The 19,849-nt window shown below is 38.3% G+C and overlaps 3 protein-coding genes across 14 annotated transcripts in view; 2 read left to right on the top strand and 1 right to left on the bottom strand.

The window, feature by feature from the left end:
• Positions 1-422: 422 nt before the first annotated feature.
• On the bottom strand, positions 423-6,465 carry LOC127072841 (60S ribosomal protein L12). Of its 9 annotated transcripts, XM_051013646.1 has the most exons (6): positions 4,724-5,403; positions 4,239-4,452; positions 3,983-4,129; positions 3,375-3,880; positions 3,007-3,158; positions 2,428-2,886 (listed from the first exon to the last, which is right to left on the bottom strand). In XM_051013646.1, the coding sequence occupies exons 3-6, from the start codon at positions 4,125-4,127 to the stop codon at positions 2,481-2,483; spliced, it is 1,209 nt and encodes a 402-aa protein (XP_050869603.1). In that variant the 5' UTR covers positions 4,128-4,129; positions 4,239-4,452; positions 4,724-5,403; the 3' UTR covers positions 2,428-2,480. The 9 variants fall into 9 exon arrangements, with proteins under 9 accessions (XP_050869604.1, XP_050869603.1, XP_050869601.1 ...); XM_051013644.1 differs by lacking the exon at positions 4,724-5,403 and adding an exon at positions 6,331-6,465 and having other exon boundaries at positions 3,375-4,129; XM_051013639.1 differs by lacking the exon at positions 4,724-5,403 and adding an exon at positions 5,788-6,417 and having other exon boundaries at positions 3,375-4,129.
• Positions 6,466-6,545: 80 nt separating this feature from the next.
• Positions 6,546-8,110, top strand: LOC127072852 (probable tRNA N6-adenosine threonylcarbamoyltransferase). The gene is made up of 4 exons (XM_051013661.1): positions 6,546-6,867; positions 6,957-7,398; positions 7,523-7,701; positions 7,800-8,110. Exons 1-4 carry the CDS (start codon positions 6,753-6,755, stop codon positions 8,069-8,071), a joined length of 1,008 nt encoding a protein of 335 aa, XP_050869618.1. The 5' UTR covers positions 6,546-6,752; the 3' UTR covers positions 8,072-8,110.
• Positions 8,111-8,517: 407 nt separating this feature from the next.
• The window catches only part of LOC127072816 (potassium voltage-gated channel protein Shab), a 44,786-nt gene continuing 33,454 nt past the window's right edge, over positions 8,518-19,849 (top strand). For 2 of the 4 annotated variants that reach the window (XM_051013563.1, XM_051013561.1), the window contains exons 1-2: positions 8,555-9,607; positions 14,337-16,044. In XM_051013563.1, coding sequence (XP_050869520.1) covers positions 14,746-16,044 — 1,299 coding nt within the window. In that variant the 5' untranslated portion in view covers positions 8,555-9,607; positions 14,337-14,745. Of the gene's footprint in view, positions 9,608-14,336; positions 16,045-19,849 lie in introns of all 4 variants that reach the window. The other 2 variants (XM_051013562.1, XM_051013564.1) reach the window with 2 other exon arrangements.

Genomic DNA, 19,849 nt, shown 5'->3' with positions numbered 1-19,849 from the left:
ATTTGTTAAACTTAACATTGATAACTATTTATCTTTTTAGATAATTAGATATATCCAAATGTTTTTGTAATGTACTTTTATAATTTAAGAATAAGTATTCAATAATACTTCAACAATATACATTTACCTTACTTTATAAATGTAATTATTTTCTGTATATTTCCATAAATAATTTAATAATAAATGGCGATAGAGAAAAAAGCCAAGTGAAAAAAATTATGATTTTGCAATTAATGTTTAGCATATGAAATTTTAAATGTATATAAAGAAACAAAAATTTAATAATTTCTTTCATCAATTAAGATTAGTAATGAGCTTTTCTGTACAGAGATATTATGATATAAAAAAATAAAAAGGATGTAGCTATGTTTTTTAAAAGAAATAGGACAACTATGGAAATAAATGTCTAATACATAAAGAAATACGATTTTTATATTTTTTATATTTCCAATGCCTTACGACAAATCTGAAAACAAAAGTAACACACTGCTCAATACAATACAATACAATAAATAATTTTAATATACTTCTATGTAAAACACATGATTTATTAATGAGGTTTTCTCCTCAATGGCTATGATACCTGTCGGTATTTAACTTTGTAACAAAGTAAACACTAATCAGGTGGATGGGATGCCAACCCCTACCAAGAGCCCAAAACTAACACTTTTCTTTACAATATTATAGCTTACGTTAAAATTATTTTCTGACATTAAAGAATAAAAAATTCAATATATTAACTTCTTATAAATATTATAATGAAAAGTGCGAGGAAAGGGCTCTATACTTACTAAATCATTCTTCTGGAACTTCTAATAATCCATTATTGATATCATCAATAAGATCATGAGGAGGCCTGCCTTCTACGGTACAACCAACAGACTGACATGTGCCAAGAATTTCTTTCACAGTACCGCTTAATTTTCTAGACATTGATCTTTGTCTCATGGCACGAGCAATAGAAACTATATCATCGAACGATAAATTTCCACTATGCTTAATATTCTTCTGCCTTTTTCTATCTCTCGGTGGTTCCTTGAGCGCTTTGATAACTAAAGAAGCAGCAGATGGAACTACAGAGATAGTAGCTTGCCTATTTTGAATTGTGAGTTGTACGGTAATTTTTAGACCCTTCCAATCGCTGGTAGCTTTGGCAATATCATCACCAACTTTTTTAGGTGACTGTAGAGTAGATTTACTTATGAAAAAAAAACTCGAACATTTTTTTGTTTATGGTATTAAATTTGATATTTATTTTTTTAACTTACCAAACCAAGAGGACCAATTTTTGGAGCAAGAGATGAAGTTGCTCCAACTTCACCACCAACGCATCTCAAATACACTATAAAAAATTACACATCATTAAACTACCTTTTTATACCTTAACTACATAATAACTTCAGCATAATAATGTCTTTAAAATACCTTTCTTAATTTCATTGGGATCGAATTTGGGAGGCATTGTGTATATTAATTTATAAAAACTTCAAGAATTAACTTAGATGTTATTGGATCTTATAAAGAACACTTCTCCGTGTCTACACGCGACAAGCCGCACGTTACGAAAGGACGGAAAGAGCGGTGCAATGGCAACCGGATAACATACTACGTGATTCAAAATAATTTTCCAGCGTTGCCAACAGTAAGCATACTTTACTCGTTATTCCAAACTCAAATGATTGGTCGAAAAAATTTTGCGCCATTTTTAAAAAACAATAATCGAATGGATCCATAATTCGCAACAATATATTATTTTTTATAAAACAACTAAGTTTTAAAATTTTGATCATCGAAAGTCTAATATGTTAGGTTAGAAAAAAATAGAATATTAATTTATCTAAAATCTATATCTAATAATATAATTCATCTAAATATCTCATCACAAACTCTTCGTGTAAAAGGTAGCAAAATTAAATTTGTGCACCGTTATTTACGTAACATATTTATATAGAGAAAATCAGAAATACAAAGTATATAAAACGTACTAGAGTGAAAGTAACTGTATTCCATGACGTAAATATTATTTGGTATCGATTAGAGAAAGGGATGTTTAAAAAATGAGAGAGAGAGAGAGAGAGAGAGAGAGAGAGAGAGAGAGAGAGAGAGAGAGAGAGAGAGAGAGAGAGAGAGAAAATTATATATAGCTTTGTTAATGGGCATAAATTTGTTTTTACAGTTCGTCTTCTATCTCTATTATTAAAACGAAAGGCTTTCACAGAGCAGAGTTATGCCTTTATCTCGTGTACGCGTAATACATATCTGTACCTGTCCATGTAATATGTCTGTATCTGTCTGTGTAAATAATGAGAAACATGTGTATACAATGTATACTTGTTGTATACTAAGCGTGATAAATGTTACAACAATGTATACTAATCGATGACAAGGTGTGTGAATCGAAAACAAGCTGTAGCGCGATAATATAGATTCTTTTTAATTCCTTTTTATTATTGTTTTTTTTTTCATTTTTTTTTTGTTTTTTAATGGGCAGCATTATTTCGCCGTCCGCGTCTTTTGCGGCCTCCTCCAGAAGAACGATTAGATGAGGCCCATTGTTCGTAAAATCGTTCCGCCTCTAACCATTCTTGATATTTATACCACCATTCTTCCCATTTGATGTAGTCGTCTAAAGTGAGGTCTCGTAAATATCCTCTTGCTTTGTAATAATCGTATCGAACTCGTACATCGTCCCAACATTCTAAACCTCTTGGTCCTTGGGCTAATAATGATTCAGGATAATGTCCAGGAGGTGGAGATTCGTATCCCAATCGAGCGATTCTTTCTTCACCCTCTATTACAACTTTCATAGCATTTTCTCCATCTTTAGTGATACGCATGTTTTCCATGTCTCTACGATCTACGCTCCACTGAGCCATTTTACCGAACCTATGAAAAAGCCAAAAAATAAATTTCTTCGAGGAATGATTTTTGATCGTTTGGTACAATAGAGTAAGGCATTTATATATTTCAAGTTATGACAGATGAAAATAATCGTTTAAATAATACCGTTCCGATAGCGTCATTCTTGGTGGTCCTACATGGGACGTTGTAGAAGAACTGTCACTATCTTCACTAGGCGAAGAGTCCGGTGGTTGACGCATCATGGGCGGTGCTCCATGACTCGAATGTGTCTTTTCTACTTTTACAGGTTTGCGCATCTGTATAATATAAAACGAAAGAATGTAATAATATCGATGTTATTATCAGGAATATATCGTGAAAAACGTATTACTGCGACGGAGTTAGCTGGAAAGAAAAAAAAGATGATTAAAGCAGCTGCTGTGCTTCGGATTTACATGCATAATATGTTAATAGTTTTGAAGAGTCCAATCAGTAAATAACAGAGATAATAGATAAAATATAAGGAAATATACCAATGGTATAGGTTCAGGAACTCTTGGATCCTCTGGCAATCTGCTGTGATGTTTCTCCTTGCGTCTAACCTTGACTTCTTTTTCTTTTAGAGCCTTGTAATCCTTCTGATGTCTTTGTGGAGGTTGAGGTGCGGGGGGTGGTGTTCGCGGACGTGGTAAAGGTGGTGATCTCGGTCTAGTACGAGGTGGCAGAGTACGCGAACTCGAAGGCACAACCTCTTTAGGATGCGCACGCGCACGTACCGGTGTAATTGATCTTGAACGCGAACGAGACGGTGGTGCTATACGACGACGTTCCTTCGGCGAACAGACGGAACATGATCTGTCCGAACAGGTGCTTCCTGTACTAGGACTTCTCGCAGCTCTTCCTCTTGTATGAGAACGTTCTCGCGGTGATCTAGGGCTTCTAGTACGAGGGCTACGTGGTCGTGGGCTGTGTGGACTTCTTGGTCTAGGGCTTCTTGAACTACGTGGATGACTTCTACTCGGTTCTCCACTCGACGTACCTCCGACATAAAGTTCTTTATATCCACTGTGTCGCCATCTATTCGGATCACGTTCTTCTACTTCCAAAAGCTTTTTATTCCAATAGCTCGACTGAGACTCACGAGCTTTTCGCATGACGGTATCTAATTCCCTCCGTTTGCTCGAACTTTCACCGTGTGGTCTAGTTTGGGAGACGCTAGTGTCCATCCTAAGCTTGCTCGAGCTGCTACCACTGCCTCCTCTCCTTCTATCATAGTCTCGTGACATCACTGATAGAGATACGAGTAAAATATTTCATATTAAATATTCGTCGTAGATCGAAGAAGATATGAGAATAACGAATGTATAAGAAGGATCCGATCGAGAATTGCTTTTTACCTGAATTAATGAATATTTTTGGAAGATATAGAGGACGTAAAAACAATTCAACACGACGATCCCAATCCTTCCTGTGAAATCACAGTTTAGATTTCAGAACATGACAGTAGTACAGCTGCAATAACGAACGTGCGCGTTGGTCTAATTGCCGTAGAATCTCGAGAGTAACCAATGCTCGTCTCTTTGCGTTGGGCTGCCTAAAGGGTTGATTGGCCTACGTGAAAAAATATACGTAGCAAATCGGTATCATCTTGCGTCGAATCAAAGCACTAGGAGGAAAGTTAGTGTATTTGCGAAGCGCGATTGCGCTCCGTCTCGTTTTAACAATGATAAAAATATGAAGAAGAAGAAGAAGAAGAGGATGATGAATCGCGAGATCCAGAATATCCGAGGTTTTTTTTTTTTTATTTTATTTTACTTTATTATTACTATTATTATCATTTATTTTTTTTTAGTGGACGTATCACCCGTACGCGATGCCTTACCATCGCCACTCTCTCCGTATGTCCAGAATCGTGTGGTACGCTTCGATCCACGATCCATATAACGCTGCGCGCGCGTGTACGAACTTTCGAACGCTTCGAGAAGCGAGTTTTTAGATCGCACGAACGGAAAAACGGACGAACGGACTGACAGACGGACGGACGGACGGACGCATGAGCAGGCGTATGTACGAACAGACGGACATGGAAAGTCTAAAAATGCATTGTCGTTGAAGCGAGCGCATCATCTTGGCGGTATCGACAAGAAGAGACTGCTAATAAGCCAGATATGTATATATATGTATACACATATATACACAAGCGTATATATCCGTCGGCACTCGTCGTTGCTGTTGTTTACAATGCATTGCCATTGCCGCCGCCATTGCCGTCCCGCCATCGTCTCGCCGTCGGCCCGCTGTTACGACCGTCGAACTTGCACGAAGTGCGCGCCGCTTCGGGAGCAGTGCGATGTTGCCGTTCGGTATTCCGTACCGAATAGGCGCGTGGGCGCGCGCGCGCGCAACCGCTACCGCAACCGAGCGAGCGAGCGAGACCGCACGATCTTCGGGCTCGTCGTCAAAGATACGCGAGTATATAAGCGTATCGTCCGGCCTAATCGGTGCCTGGACGAAACGTTCTTGTTTCTCGAGTCATACGACGACGATGACGACGATGACGACGACGACGACGACGACGACGACGAAGAAGACGAAGACGACGACGAAGACGACGACGACGACGACGACGACGACGACGACGACGACGACGACAACTCGTCGAAATGACGACGAAAGAACCGTTCGCGTTCCTTCCCTCCTTTCTCAAGGGAAAGAATACACGAATGATGATACGTCAAGGTTGCACGAATTTGCGAACGATCAAACCGCGACAACACCGTTTCGGTCATGGTACGTACGAGAGAACGAACACGACGACGAACGAACGAGAACACGACAATCGCGAATATCCCCGGACCGGTTTCGAGAAGAGATTTCGAGACTCTACGACTCGAACATCGACAAGCGAAGAGAGGAGTATGTGTATATATATGTATATATATATACCGCGTTCTCTCTTCTGCCTCCTTAACTCCCCTTACTTTTTACTCTTTCTTTTTTTTTTTCGTAATTTTCACGAACGCGAGAGCGAAGTTCGGCTTCTCTCGCTTCTCCTTCCCACTTTCCTTTTTTTTATTTTTATTTTTTTGCGCACTGGCGGCAGTACACACCTTCGCACACTCTGATTTCTCTCTTTATATCCCGATTTTGCACTAATTTTTTTTTTTTAGTTTTTAGTTTTTAGTTTTTTATATATACATATATATATATATTTTTTTTTCGTGTTCTCTTCTCTTTCTCTCCCTTTTGCCTTTATTTGTTCAAAGGAAACCGAAACGGGACTCTCGTCTGACCCCTCGCGCCAGCACTTGGGCTGCGGTTTTTTTTTTCGTACCGAAGCGTCAAAGCCGTTCATCCGCTCGCGTCCGATGGTTATCACCTTGAAAATCAATCGGCCATTCGCCGGAGCGCGACTACTTCCTTCGTTATTTTCGTATCACCGCGATCACCGGACTCTGAAGGAACATTCGGGCTAACGACGACACTCACTTTTCTCACCGCGTCAACTCGAAAACTTGCATTTTCTGGCACAAATTCTCCACAAACCACTTCCGCGTGTGACGTAGTTTCTCAATGGAGAACGAGGAAAGACGTCGCTCTCCCAACTCAGCAAAATGAGTACCCGTATGTGATGGTAGTACTACTTGCCTCCTTTGATCGTGTCGTGGCGATATCGAGTTTTGATTGGTCGATTTTAAGAAGAATGGAAACTTTCCTCCAATCAGCGACAAGGAAGTATTCTTTGTCCGAACATTCGCTCGTGCTTATTGGCTGAGTCGAAGACGCTTTCTCATTGGTTATCTCTATTTAAGCTTCTTTTATTCGTCGAAGATTCAGTCCGCGATAGATATACGACTGATACGGAAGGGTGATAGTTCTCGTTCGTAATTTTATTGTTAAATATTTGAAATATGGTGATTGCTATAGGTTTCGAGGGTAGTGCGAATAAATTAGGTATCGGAATTATACGTGACGATGAGGTTTTATCCAATGTACGACGTACTTACATCACACCACCGGGCGAAGGTAAATATAACCTAACATATATTATTTTCTATTTTATAATTTTGTTGTTAAATTTAAATAAGGAATTTCTTGTTATATCTCGTAATAAGGATTTTTGCCACGTGAAACTGCGGAGCATCATCGAAAATGCATACTCGAGGTTCTCAAGGAAGCATTGAACAATGCGAAAATTTCTATGAAAGAGATCGACGTCATATGTTATACAAAAGGGCCAGGAATGGGTGGTCCTTTGACAGTTGCTGCATTAGTGGCTCGTACGATGGCTCAGCTTTATAACAAACCGATTGTGGCGGTTAATCATTGCGTGGGTCATATCGAAATGGGTCGTTTGATTACCGGTAGTAAGAATCCTACCGTGTTATATGTGTCAGGTGGGAATACGCAAATTATTGCATACTCTCGTCAAAAATATCGTATATTTGGAGAAACAATAGATATTGCTGTTGGCAATTGTCTAGATCGTTTTGCAAGATTGTTGATGCTTTCCAATGATCCTAGTCCAGGATACAACATTGAACAGCTTGCGAAAAAGTAAGTTTTAACAATAGTTTTCTGACTTTACTTGCGAAAAGATCTTTATACGTGATCCGTTTGTAAAAAACGTTAGACGTATCTGACACGATGGAAACTTGTAAAATTTTATGGGTGTAAAAAGGGGAAAGAAATTAGCTCCATTGCCATATGTGGTAAAAGGAATGGATGTATCTTTCTCTGGGATATTAAGTCATATCGAGGAACACCTTTCTAATTGGATCAAGAACGGAGAATATACATCCGAAGATTTGTGCTTCTCTTTACAAGAAACAGTTTTTGCCATGCTGATCGAAATCACTGGTAAGCAAATTATTTTCTTAGTACATTAATCAATATAGTTTACATAGTTTCGATAATTCATATCATTTTCCAATTTAACACGTTAATAATAATAATAGAAAGAGCGATGGCTCATGTGGGAGCAAACGAGGTATTAATTGTGGGTGGTGTTGGATGTAACGAAAGATTACAAGAAATGATGTCTATCATGTGCAAGGAAAGAAATGCAACATTGTATGCAACTGACGAAAGATTTTGTATTGACAATGGCGTTATGATCGCTGTCGCGGGATCGTTGCAATATAAGACCGATGGTTCTACTCCTTGGATCGAGACTACCTGTATACAAAGGTATAGAACCGACGATGTACACGTTACGTGGAGAACATAAGATGTTGAAGTTGAATAAAAATATTTTATGATTATTTTATTTCCTATTGTAGTTCCTTTGCAATGATCTAAATCATTCCTTATTAGATTAAGTATATATGACAATAATAAAGAAAGAACAAGTAGAAAAAAGTAATATTAATTAATTCATTCTCATGATTCATGGATTTATATGGATTCATGATTGGAAGAAAGATTAGACACGTGATTTGTAAGGTAATAAAGAATACGACGGATCGTCGCTGTATCGAGTAATCGAAGAACAGTAGCGTTAGATATATAGGGTGGTGGGTGGTAATAGGGTGGGGGTGAACGTGAGACCAGCAACGGAAGATACGCAGGGCTTGTCGCTCCGGATAATCTTCGAGGCACGCGCACAGCTGGCTTCCATCCAAGTAATGTCTCTGTCGGAGATGGCAGCAGTTATAGTAACTGAAGTAGCACCACCACTACCACCACCACCACCACCACCACCACCATCCTCATGCCAGTATCGCTACCGTCATCAGCAATAGCGGTAGCAGCATCACCACCTCCACCGGTAGCAAAGACGGTAGCTTGTAATAATATTAGTAGTAGTAGAATAGTGTGGTAATGTCGTAATAGTAGTAGTAGCAGCAGCATCGACATCAGCAGTATCAGCAGCGTGCTACGTCGGGTTTACTTGGCGCGTAACTTTTTTCTCGTTTTATGAAAAAAAAATTCTCTCTGTTTCTATTTTCATTTTTTCTCTGTCCGTCTCTCTCTCTCTTTCTTTCTCTTCATTTCTTTTTCTTTCACCAACACATACATATCTTTGCAAAGAGAGATTTATCTTTAGCGATCGCGGAACGTGCGTTGATAATTCGAAGAAAAGAAAATAAAAAAAAAAAATAAATAAATAAATAAATAAATAAATAAAAAAGAAAGATAAAAAAATTAAAAAAAAGAGATTTCCATTCCGATTAGAAACGTTATATAGGAGATATATATTTCGTTGATTCGCGGTGTTGGTCGCGGCGCTTTTCGCGGTCCTTGTGCCAAAGAGGGCAAGAAGGGTCATCTTAAGCGGCGTTTAATCGATAGACGAGACGCGAGGAACGTCGATCGCAGCGCTCGCCTGTGAAACAAGTGGCAGAGGAGGAGGCACCAGTCGAGCGTCGTCGTCCTCGTCGTCGCTAGTCGGCTCTCGAAGGATCCGAAGAAGAAGAAGAAGAAGAAGAAGAGGAGGAGGAGGAGGAAGAAGAAGAGGAAGAAGAAGAGGAAGAACAAGAAGAAGAAGAGGAAGAAGAAAACGAAGAAGATAAGACATTGAACAAACAGGGAAATTCGTTTGAATTTTTTGAAAGGAGTCATTATAAAGGAATCATCATTGTCCTTGAGAGAAAAAATTTTGTCTATAGTTAAAAATAATATCTCATATAGAGATTTTCGAAAAGGATCTCCGATCGTCATCTTTTATTCGTCGTAGACGAAAACGACGAAATGCAGTTGATCGTGGCGCCGGTCCCGCTCTTTTCTCGGACGTACGGTGACTGCTACGCTTGAACGAGAAGAGGTGAGTCGCAAAAATTTCCTAAGTACGCGAAGACGACGTCGACTCTTCTCTCTTTCTCTTTCTCTCTCTCTCTGTCTCTCTCTCTGTCTTTCTATCTTTCTCACTCTCTCTCTCTTTCTCTCTCTCTCTTTCTTTCTTTCGGCTATTTCCGTATTGTAGCTCTGCCTTCTCGTGCGTACGGAACCAAAGCTAAAACACGACGAAGCTAAAACACGACTGCGATGATTCTCAAACGTTTTTTTATATTTATATATATATATATGTTTGCATGTATGTGTATATATATATATATATATATCTTTTTTTTGATGTGCACTTGTGAAAGCTCGAAAAAAAATAGAAATGAAAGATTCTTAAGAGAGAATGGAATTCGAGATAGAGCGAATGAAATTCGTCGATCACGAGTAACGTATCGATCACGTCAATCAAATTTTAACTAACGTTTCGGATACTTTCTATATATCCGTACCTTTTATACCTCTCGATTTTGCCCTACGGGGGCTTAGCGAAAAGCATTAAATGCTGGGTGAACACTGGAATAGTTCGTTCTCTCTCATTTAACCTCTTTCTTCTTCTCTTTCTCCATCTCTTTCTCCCTCTTTTTCTATCTCTTTCTAATCCTAGATCTGTCAAGGTTTTGGTATTCGTACGTATCTATTAATCAATTATATGTATGTATAAATGTGTGTTTTATATATATATATATATATATATATATATATATATATATATATATATATATATATATATAAAGAAAAGAGGATAGTATAGTATTCGATATTAAGTTCGAGTAATCGATAATACCTAAATATCGATTTATACCGTCAAGTGGACCTAGAAAGGAGGAGAGGGAGGGAGGAGAGAGAGAGAGAAAGAGAAAGCTCGTTTCTATGGCGTTTAACACAGTTTAAAGAACAAAGAGTACTAACTTTTAAAATAGTTTAAAATGCTTTCGAGAGAGATAATATAAGAATAATAAAAAGCAAGTAAGAATTTTAACGAGAGAGACAGAAGGTACTTTACGTTGTCCCGAATAGGTTTCGAAAATTATATCTTTGTCAAAGGCCGAGCCTTGGCTTACTAAATGCAAACGGCTGAGAGCTGACGTTATATTTTCTCAAAATTCTACTAACTGGCCAAGAAAGTAGGTTGCGACATGCAAAGAAGATGACATTGTATTGGCCACGCACGACTTTTATATCTTTCCTTTGAACTACTAATAGGATTGCAGTAATAAGAAATTTGCAGGTTAGTTTTTTTTTCTTTTTTTTCCATGATGGTAACTGGTCATTTAAAGAAATTTTATGTATTTCGTTGTCAATTTTTTTATCGTTTCTTTTTATTTTTTTTTTATTTTTAAAATGATATATTGGATTGTTATAATTTCATACACATGTAAGTATATATGCAGGTTAACTTTTTGGCATGGTACCATCCGTAGTGGTAGTCCACCATTTTGAAAATTTACCTACTTCGTGAATAGCTTTGTAACGTTTTCTCCTTTACATTCCATAGTGATATATAGTAATCGTCATAATTACACACGTACGTATACACGTATGCAGGTTAATTTTTTGGCATGGTATCATTTATGACGGTAGTCCACCATTTTGAAAATTTACGTTACTTTATGATTAGCTTTGTAATATTTCTTACTTTTCATTTCAAAGTAATATATACGTAAAAGAGAGAGACAGAGAGAAAAAGAGAAAGAGAGAAACTGTAAGAGAAAAAGAGAAAGAGAGAGAGAGGGAGAGAGAGAGAAAGAGAAAGGAAGATAAACGAACCGGTGTAAAGAGTTATAAATTCGATCTCCGAGCCAAAGTTAAAAGCACGTACGATCGTTTGGCGAACTTCGTTGGACAGTCTGTTTGCTTTCAGTGTAATTTGCGAGCCACTTGAAATCATCTCGTTTTCTATCGAGTATGCTACTCGGAACAACTAAACGATCTTGTAAATTAGGGCTTTTAAATCGATGTCATTTAGGTGATTTTTTCAAATGGCACATACCTATGTATTTACATAAATTGCCGAATCCATCGATCCAATTCAAATATTCGTCTGTTTCTCAAATCGTTGGGTTCACAGGATAGGTGGTTGTCAAGGGGAAAAGAAAGAGAGAGAGAGAGAGAGAGAGAGAGAGAGAGAGAGAGAGAGTTTTTGCGATAGATGAGGGAAAATAAATTAGAAGGGATAATGAATCTAATCGATATGAGATACCTGACCTGAACGTATTCGAGCAAGAGTGAGAAAGAGAGAGGGGGGAGAGAGAGAGAAAGGAAATGGGAATATGTCACGAACAAATATCACCTCAGCAATAGGTATCACAATTAAATTTCGAGCTAATGAAATTCGAGATGGAGGAGAATAGATATAGAGAAAATTTCACGGCAATTATGACAATTTACCGATCGTTCGATAATATTTACAAGAACGATACGTTCGAATGTCATTTATTATAATTAAAATAAAAAAAGGAGAAAAAAGTTTCAAAATAATCGCGATCAAGATAATCGTGATTAAATCAAGCAAAAACTACTCATATAAATCATTATAAGTATAATTATAATAAATTTTTAAAGAACTCATCATTAATTAATAAAAGATATTTTACCAAACATTGTAGATGAAAAAAATTATATTCTCTTTTTAGAAAATCTCGAAGAAAAATAGGATGAGCTTAAAAAAAAAATATGATTTTGGGAGCATTTTCCTTTTCTGTTTTTTTTCTCTCCTCGTTTTTTCTTTTTAAAGGGAAATCTTTTAAAGACCTAAGGACATTCCGGTTAGTTGATGAGCGCCAGGGGTAGTGTGGGATTGTTACTCATTAAAAGCCCCAAGATCTCTCGGGTACTATCTCCTGGAATACCTTCTGGATTATATCGCGGAGAGAATCCCTGGATGGGGATGAACTATCCTAGGAAGGGAGGAGGCTTAGTAGTGTTGTCACCTGCTCTCACATCCCATCTCATCCCATCTCATCCTATCTACCCTCGTTACCTACATGAAAAGATGCATGCTAGGCGCATCCTCGCGGACTCTGCATCCTAAAGCATTTTGTACGTGCCGCCAAGTGTACTTGCGACACGCTGGCTAGCTAGGTCACTAGGGGGATAAAAAATCGATTCACTTCTGCCCCTCTTTTCCTTCCTTCTACTCCTTCCACTCCTTTTCTCTCTCTCTCTCTCTCCCTCTCTTTCTCTTTCTCTCTCTTTTTCCCTCTCTCTTTCTTTCTCTCTTCCTCTTTCGTGTTTTCCTCGTAAGAGGCTCGTTTACTCGTCAACAGGGAGTTACCCAGATATCATATTCATGTATTCTCGTTGTACCCTCCTTTTGGCTCGAAACAAAATACAATAGATAGGTAAACAAGAAGATAGAAAAAGGAGAATAAAAAAAAAGTCACGATATCTCTGGAAAATATTTGTTAATTTTGACGGTATTGAAAATTGCATCGATCGATTCGAAATAACGAGATATGTGAATAAGTTTTATATATGCAACATTGTATTTCATATTTGATTAACACGCACGTTTATACATACATACAGAGACAAACACGCATGCGGATGCAGAAAAATAGGAATATTTGTGTCTTTCGTTAGTTCGCTCGGTTGATTAAATAAATGTAATTACAGTTGTACGTTTAATGGAAGCTATTCGAGAGAAAGGAATTTTATCAAGTTTCTGTAAACTTTTAATAAAATTCCAAGATTCGAGAATAAAAGTTTTTATTTGTAATATTTTTGAAAAAAGAACAGAAAAAAAAGAATTTGTTCGCGGGTGAAAGAAGAAAAGAATGTTTGAAAAATTTCATTAAAATTAATAAAAATAATGGAAGTTCCTAAATCGAGGAAACGTGTTCTCTTGATCAAAACAGTGTTACATTTTGGTGGTCAAGGGGGTTACGTTGGGCTATTTACAGTACTCGCGCGGACAGAAGTTTATGTTCTGCCGATAAAAGTTCCGAAAATAGAACGGAATCGATTCATTAGATTCTCGACGTTCCAAGAACAGGAAATTTCGAGTTAGGATGTTCGAAAACGATGACGACGTTTCGGCGGTGTAGATATGTAAAAGTGTTTTTTAATTTTTTTTTTCTAAAGTTGGCAATAAAGAAGACGATCATTTCCCAAACGACTAGGTACTTTCTTATTTTTGTTTTGTCACGTTCTATTTTTATAGTCGATCCGTGTGGATATCATCGAACCACGTGTGATGATCTTATCTTGATCATCGAGACAGGTGCTTTTCGATAGAATTTAGGTCAGAGTTTAGTAACCTCCAAAGAAGCGTATAAATATAGTGCTAAGATAGTCGTATATGACAGCGTGAGAGATACGCTGTACAATTTTGCTTTTTTTCAACGATTTATTCGAAATCGTTTATATTCTTTCTCTCCCCTATTTGTCTTCCTTCCCTCCCACGTAGAATGTGATCTACATATATGTTCATCCTAAGAACGTCCGTAACTGCAACGAGCGTTTTGCTCCATACGAAAATAGTAACGCTCGGGATTGTATCGTTCTCGAAATCTGGCCCCGTTACGTCTGGGGTCGATCCGATAGGATCGGTGTTCGGTGGGGTAGTTGTTTAAAGGAGATGGTAAGGATGATTCCGCACATAAACTGAAGCGAAAGGAAAATCGAATTTGGCCTAGATTAACTCGTATTTCGGATGCATCGTCGAAGGGTAAGATTGTTAAGTAAGAGAATGTTTTGATGGTTTGCAGATGATGACCGGGTGGCTCGTAGCGAGGGAGTCGAGGGTGGAAGATCGACGGAGGGACGGATGAAGCGGACGAGGCGTAACGTCGTCGCGGAGGAGGAGGACGAATCAGAGGAGGAAGAGGAGGAAGAAGAAGAAGAAGAAATCAAAGAGCGAGAGGGAGAAGAGGTAGCGAGGGAGCGGCGGTGGAGGAGGGGTAGGGGAGGAGGAGGAGGAGGAGGAGGGGTAGGGGTAGGGGTAGGAGAAGCAGAGGGGTCGTTTGAGTTTTCTCGGTCATCGTCGTTGTCGTTGTCGTTGTCGTTGTTGTCGTCGTCGTCGTCGTCGTCGTCCTCGTCGTCGTCGTCGTCGTCGCCATCATCGTCGTCGTCGTCGTCGTAGTCGAATCTGTCTGTCAGCGTTGACGTACTCGGCCGATGTTAAACGACAAGAGGTTCGAGAACGACGCACTGGCGGCGGAGAGCGAGCGCCGTAGCAATGGGAGCGCCGTGGTCCCATCAGGCCCGGTGGTGTTGTTGTCGTCGTCGTCGTCGTCGTCGTACGCGATACCAAGCTATGGAATCGCAAGCATTGCCGGTAACGATCAAGGATTCACGTTCGAGGGCGTCGGTACGAGGACGACAATGACAACGATGACGACGACGACGACGGCGACGAGTTTACGCCGCGCAGCTACCGCGGCGGTAGGTGGCGGAGGGTTCTGCACCGGAAGTCAGGCCCCGTCGGCGGTCGGAGCCGTCGTAGTCATGGGTGCTGGCACCGGTTGCACGACTGGCGAACGTACGAGTAGCAGTACAGGCTATCCGAAGGAGGTCCGATACGCGCTGACGAGCGTGACTACGGCTCTCTCGCCGGCTATTCCGTCGGCCCTTCCGTCGGTTCTTCCGTCGGCTCTAACATCGGTTGTACCGTCGGCTATTCCGTCGGCAGTCCCGTCGGTCGTCGGCGGGCCAACGCCGACGATCTCGGTCCCGCCACCGGCCACGCCGCCGGCCACTGCCGGTGGGGCTCTCGTTCAAACGGGACAAGCCTCGATACTACAACAACACCAGCAACAACAACAGCAACAACAACAACAGCAGCAGATTCAGGCCCAGCTACAACAAACGTCGGTGCCGCCGCCACCACCGCCACCACCGCCCCTGCCGCTGCAGATGCAGCAGCAGCGTGCCTTCTCGAGGTCTATGACGTCTCTACCGCCGGAACCGTTCATGATAATGCGTTCGAAGGCCCTAAATCGACGGGTCTCGATCAACGTCGGTGGCGTCAAACACGAAGTATTATGGCGTACCCTCGAGAGGTTACCGCACACCCGGCTCGGACGTCTTCGCGATTGTAATACCCACGAGGCGATCACCGAACTCTGCGACGACTATTCCCTCATCGACAACGAGTACTTCTTCGATCGGCATCCAAAATCATTTAGCTCGATCCTCAATTTTTATCGTACCGGAAAGCTTCATCTCGTAGACGAGATGTGCGTCTTAGCGTTCAGCGACGATCTCGAGTATTGGGGCGTCGATGAGCTCTACTTGGAAAGTTGCTGTCAGCACAAGTATCACCAACGAAAGGAGCACGTCCACGAGGAGATGCGCAAAGAGGCCGAGTCCCTCAGGCAGAGGGAGGAAGAGGAGTTTGGGGAGGGACAATGCGCGCAGTATCAAAAGTGGCTCTGGGATCTTCTCGAGAAGCCAACCACCTCCATCGCCGCGAGGGTGAGTCTTTCGAAAGCTTTTCCAAGCATTTTTTTTCTTCTTTTTTTACCCTTATTTTCTTTCTTTCTCCTCCTCTTATCTATATCTATATCTATCTATCTAGCTATCTATCTGTCTATCTATCTCTCTATCTGTCTGTCCGTCTCTCTATCCATTTTACCCTATCTATCTATACGTCTATCTTTTTCTAACCCTTTCGGTTCGTTCGTCGACGAGACACGTGCCTAACTGGAATCGCGATAAGAGAAAACGTCGCGTCTCGGTCTAACCAAGAATGTGGGAGAAAGGAAAATACGAAGAAGCTGAGATTTACCTTCGTTTTTGAACGGTAGCCAAGCGTGCCGCAACGCCAATGATATTCTGGCATCGATAAAGCCAGGCAAACGTCGAAGGGCATCCAAAGGAATTTAATTCTCCTTCTTTCTACCCTCTTATCTATCCCTTTCTCTCCGATGATGTTGACGATGATCAACTCTTCCTCTTCTTTCTCCTTCTCTTCCTTTTTCTTTTCCTCTCGAACTTGCTGACCGATTCGCGACGTTTCCGTTATTCGTAAAATACGACGATTGATTCACCGTGACCTAGATAAAAATATTTCTTTTGTTATTTTATTATTCTTTTTTTTTTTTTTTTAATTTACTAATCCATTTACGGTCTGTCTCCACGTTTACAGTTTCCACCGGAGCATTTACTATTCAAGCAAAGGTATATTGATTAAATCGATATTAGAGAGCATCGATTAATATTCGACGTAGCTCACAGCATATATTGTGTTATATACATACATACGTGCATTATATATTATAATATATATATATATATATATATATATATATATATATTGTATATATAGATGATTAATTAAATGTAGTGAGAACGTTTGCGAACGTTTGCGTATGTATATCGTTTGGAACGTTACAAGTTGACACTTTATTGCCTTTAATATATTTATTAGAACGTTATTACACTTAGGCTAGTTTATCCGATATCGACCCTGATCGTACCTCGACGTGCGTTAAACTCCGTTCGTTGAAAAATCTTTCTATCGAATTTCTATCGAAATTTTTTCTTAAACGTCGAGGACTGATCGAAGCTCGTAGTTACGTGTGTCGATTTCAGTCGATAGGACGCAACGAACCAAATTGTTAATTTAGATGAACTTTCTGTATCTTTTTTTGGCATTTTAGTTATTATCAATATTATTATTATTAATATATATATTTTTTATTTTATGCTCGCTTGTGCTACGATTTCAAACCCACTTATTATCCTCCTACTTTTTTTCTTCTCTATCTTTTTTTTTTTTTTTTTAATTTTTGTGATCACTATAAAACACTCTTTCACTTATCCCACCTTTCTCTCTCTCTCTCTCTTTCTCTCTCTCTATTTCTCTCTCTTTTTATTATTATCATTATTAATTTTTTTTTTTTAATTATTATAGGTATATATTGTATTTATTATATTAATAGTAATTGAGTAAGTATTTTGAATATAGTAGAAGAGGTCGAATGTTGTTTCTCGCCATTACCTTGATCTTCGTAATGTATGTTTTATTTCTAGGTGGCAGTTGTGACAACACTCATTTAATTATATAACATATATATATATATATATGTATATATACTTACGTATATCTATATATATTTATATATATGTATATACATCTTTTTGCAATATATAATTAAGCTTTTCTAGCTCCTTTTAGTATAAAATAAAAAATCGAGGCCGTTTTATATGTATAACGTGCTATGGATGATAATGGGAGTGCATTATACGCGATTACCAGGTATCACGTAGATTCTTTCTCGACACCGCTCCCTATGAACTACCACAAATACGATAGTTTCGCTACGAGCGAATTCAATTCGACAACTAATATTTATTATTCTAACAAATGGTATTGGAATGAAAAAACAGAAATGAAAAAAAAAGAAACAAAAAAGAAACAAAAAAAAAAAAAAAAAGGAAGGAACAAAAAATATTTTTATTATTGTTATTATTATTATTATTATTATTATTATTGTTGTTATTATTATTCTTATTATTGTTGTTATTGTTATATATATATGTATGTAAGTAGAGTATACCTTAAAAATTGTGAAATTTGTTTCACAAATAAGAAACGTACGAAAAAGATGAAACGAGAAAACGCGCGTTTCCGATACGCCGAATCCGACGTTCCTAAGCGAGAAGAATTCGATCGATCTATCGAATTGAATTATGTTAATCGATGTAATGTGGTAAGTTAGCGAGAGAAAATCGTAATAATTTCTGTAGTAATTTTATACAAAACTTCATAGTAATTCATATCTATAGACGAGTATTATATCGCACGGGAATGTTAATTTTATTTATTTTTTTTTAATTAATTTTCTTTTCATTTATTTTTTATTTTTTTATTCTTTTTGTAACAAGTAGACGTAGATGATCGTTTAGAATGAACGTTTAGGTCACTATCGTAGAAAATGTGAGTAAGCACCGAATTGTTTTCTATTCTTTTCCCGTATGTACGAACGTCGAATTCGGTAAAGGAACGTAAGATATAAATTGGTATTAACGAATAAAAGTAATATAAAATGAAATAAAATAAAACAAGTGAATAATAATAAAAATAAAAATGAGAAAGAAAAGAAAATGAAAAATAAAATGAAAAGTAAAAATAAAAAGAATAAAAAAAAAAAAAAGAGAAAAACGAACAACAAATTTTGCAAGAGAGAGAAAATTAAACTGTGAGAGAATCTTCGAGGCACGCAGGCGGCGCCCTTTCGCGAATGTTGTAATTGTCTCTTTTTCTCTGTGTATATGTATATACTTTTATATATATGTATATATATATATATCTATTTACCTTATACCAATATATGTATATACGTGTATATATATATGATTATCATACGTATCTATATACTACGCATATATATATACATATATATGTATAAATGGTCATGTGTATATATATATATAAACATATATATATATATCTAATATTGTTGCCGTACACACCACAAACAATACACATTGCACACACTATTGCTCTGAGATTGATTAACAAAAATTGTGCGGGGTTCTAACGTGGCAGCACCCATTTCCCTTTTTAATCGACTCTCTCCAAGCGCTCTCACTCCATGACGAAATACTATCTTTTTTCCACACGACGTAGGCACGTCAGTCACGATCCAACGAAGCCGGTGAGATTCCCCGTTTGTTCGTTCTATCGCATCTCGCGATACTTTTTTTTTTTTAATTAACCACAATCAAATTCGACGTGTCGTGTTATTTAAAAAAAAAAAAAAAAAAGGACAAGAAAAAACTAAATTAGTGTCTCGTACAGTCTTTTTCACCGATTCTCTTTTATAAAAAGGGAACCGTTGCACTCCGTTCAACAAAACGTTTCAATCCTTTTCCATATACGATTTACAATTTTCTGATTTAAAAAAAAAAATCGTGGATAAGGGTAATGATCAACGACGTTAATTAATTAAAAAAAAATCGAGCTGACAATAGCGTGAACGTTAGACGTGTAATATTGCATGTTCAGTATATCTATATATATATATATATATCGAGGATTCATCTACGCGAAGAAGAAAATTTTCTTTTCGTTTAGAGAAAAAAGAAGCTTATCGTTAGCTTTATATTAGCGTTCAACGCGGATTTATCATTGTTAGAGAACGTATAGATTTTCCGTGACGTATGTTTATTTCAAACGGTAGGAAGAAATCGGTCAATAAGACCGATGTCTAGAAGATTACTCGCGCCGTGATCGAAGTACTTAGAACGGGATTAGAAGATAGCTCTTCTTCGG

Source organism: Vespula vulgaris, chromosome 2 (assembly GCF_905475345.1).
Source record: "Vespula vulgaris chromosome 2, iyVesVulg1.1, whole genome shotgun sequence".
Taxonomy (NCBI): Eukaryota; Metazoa; Arthropoda; class Insecta; order Hymenoptera; family Vespidae; genus Vespula; species Vespula vulgaris.
The sequence above is the reverse complement of the archived record's forward strand: the minus strand, read 5'-3'. Positions and strand labels throughout refer to the sequence as shown.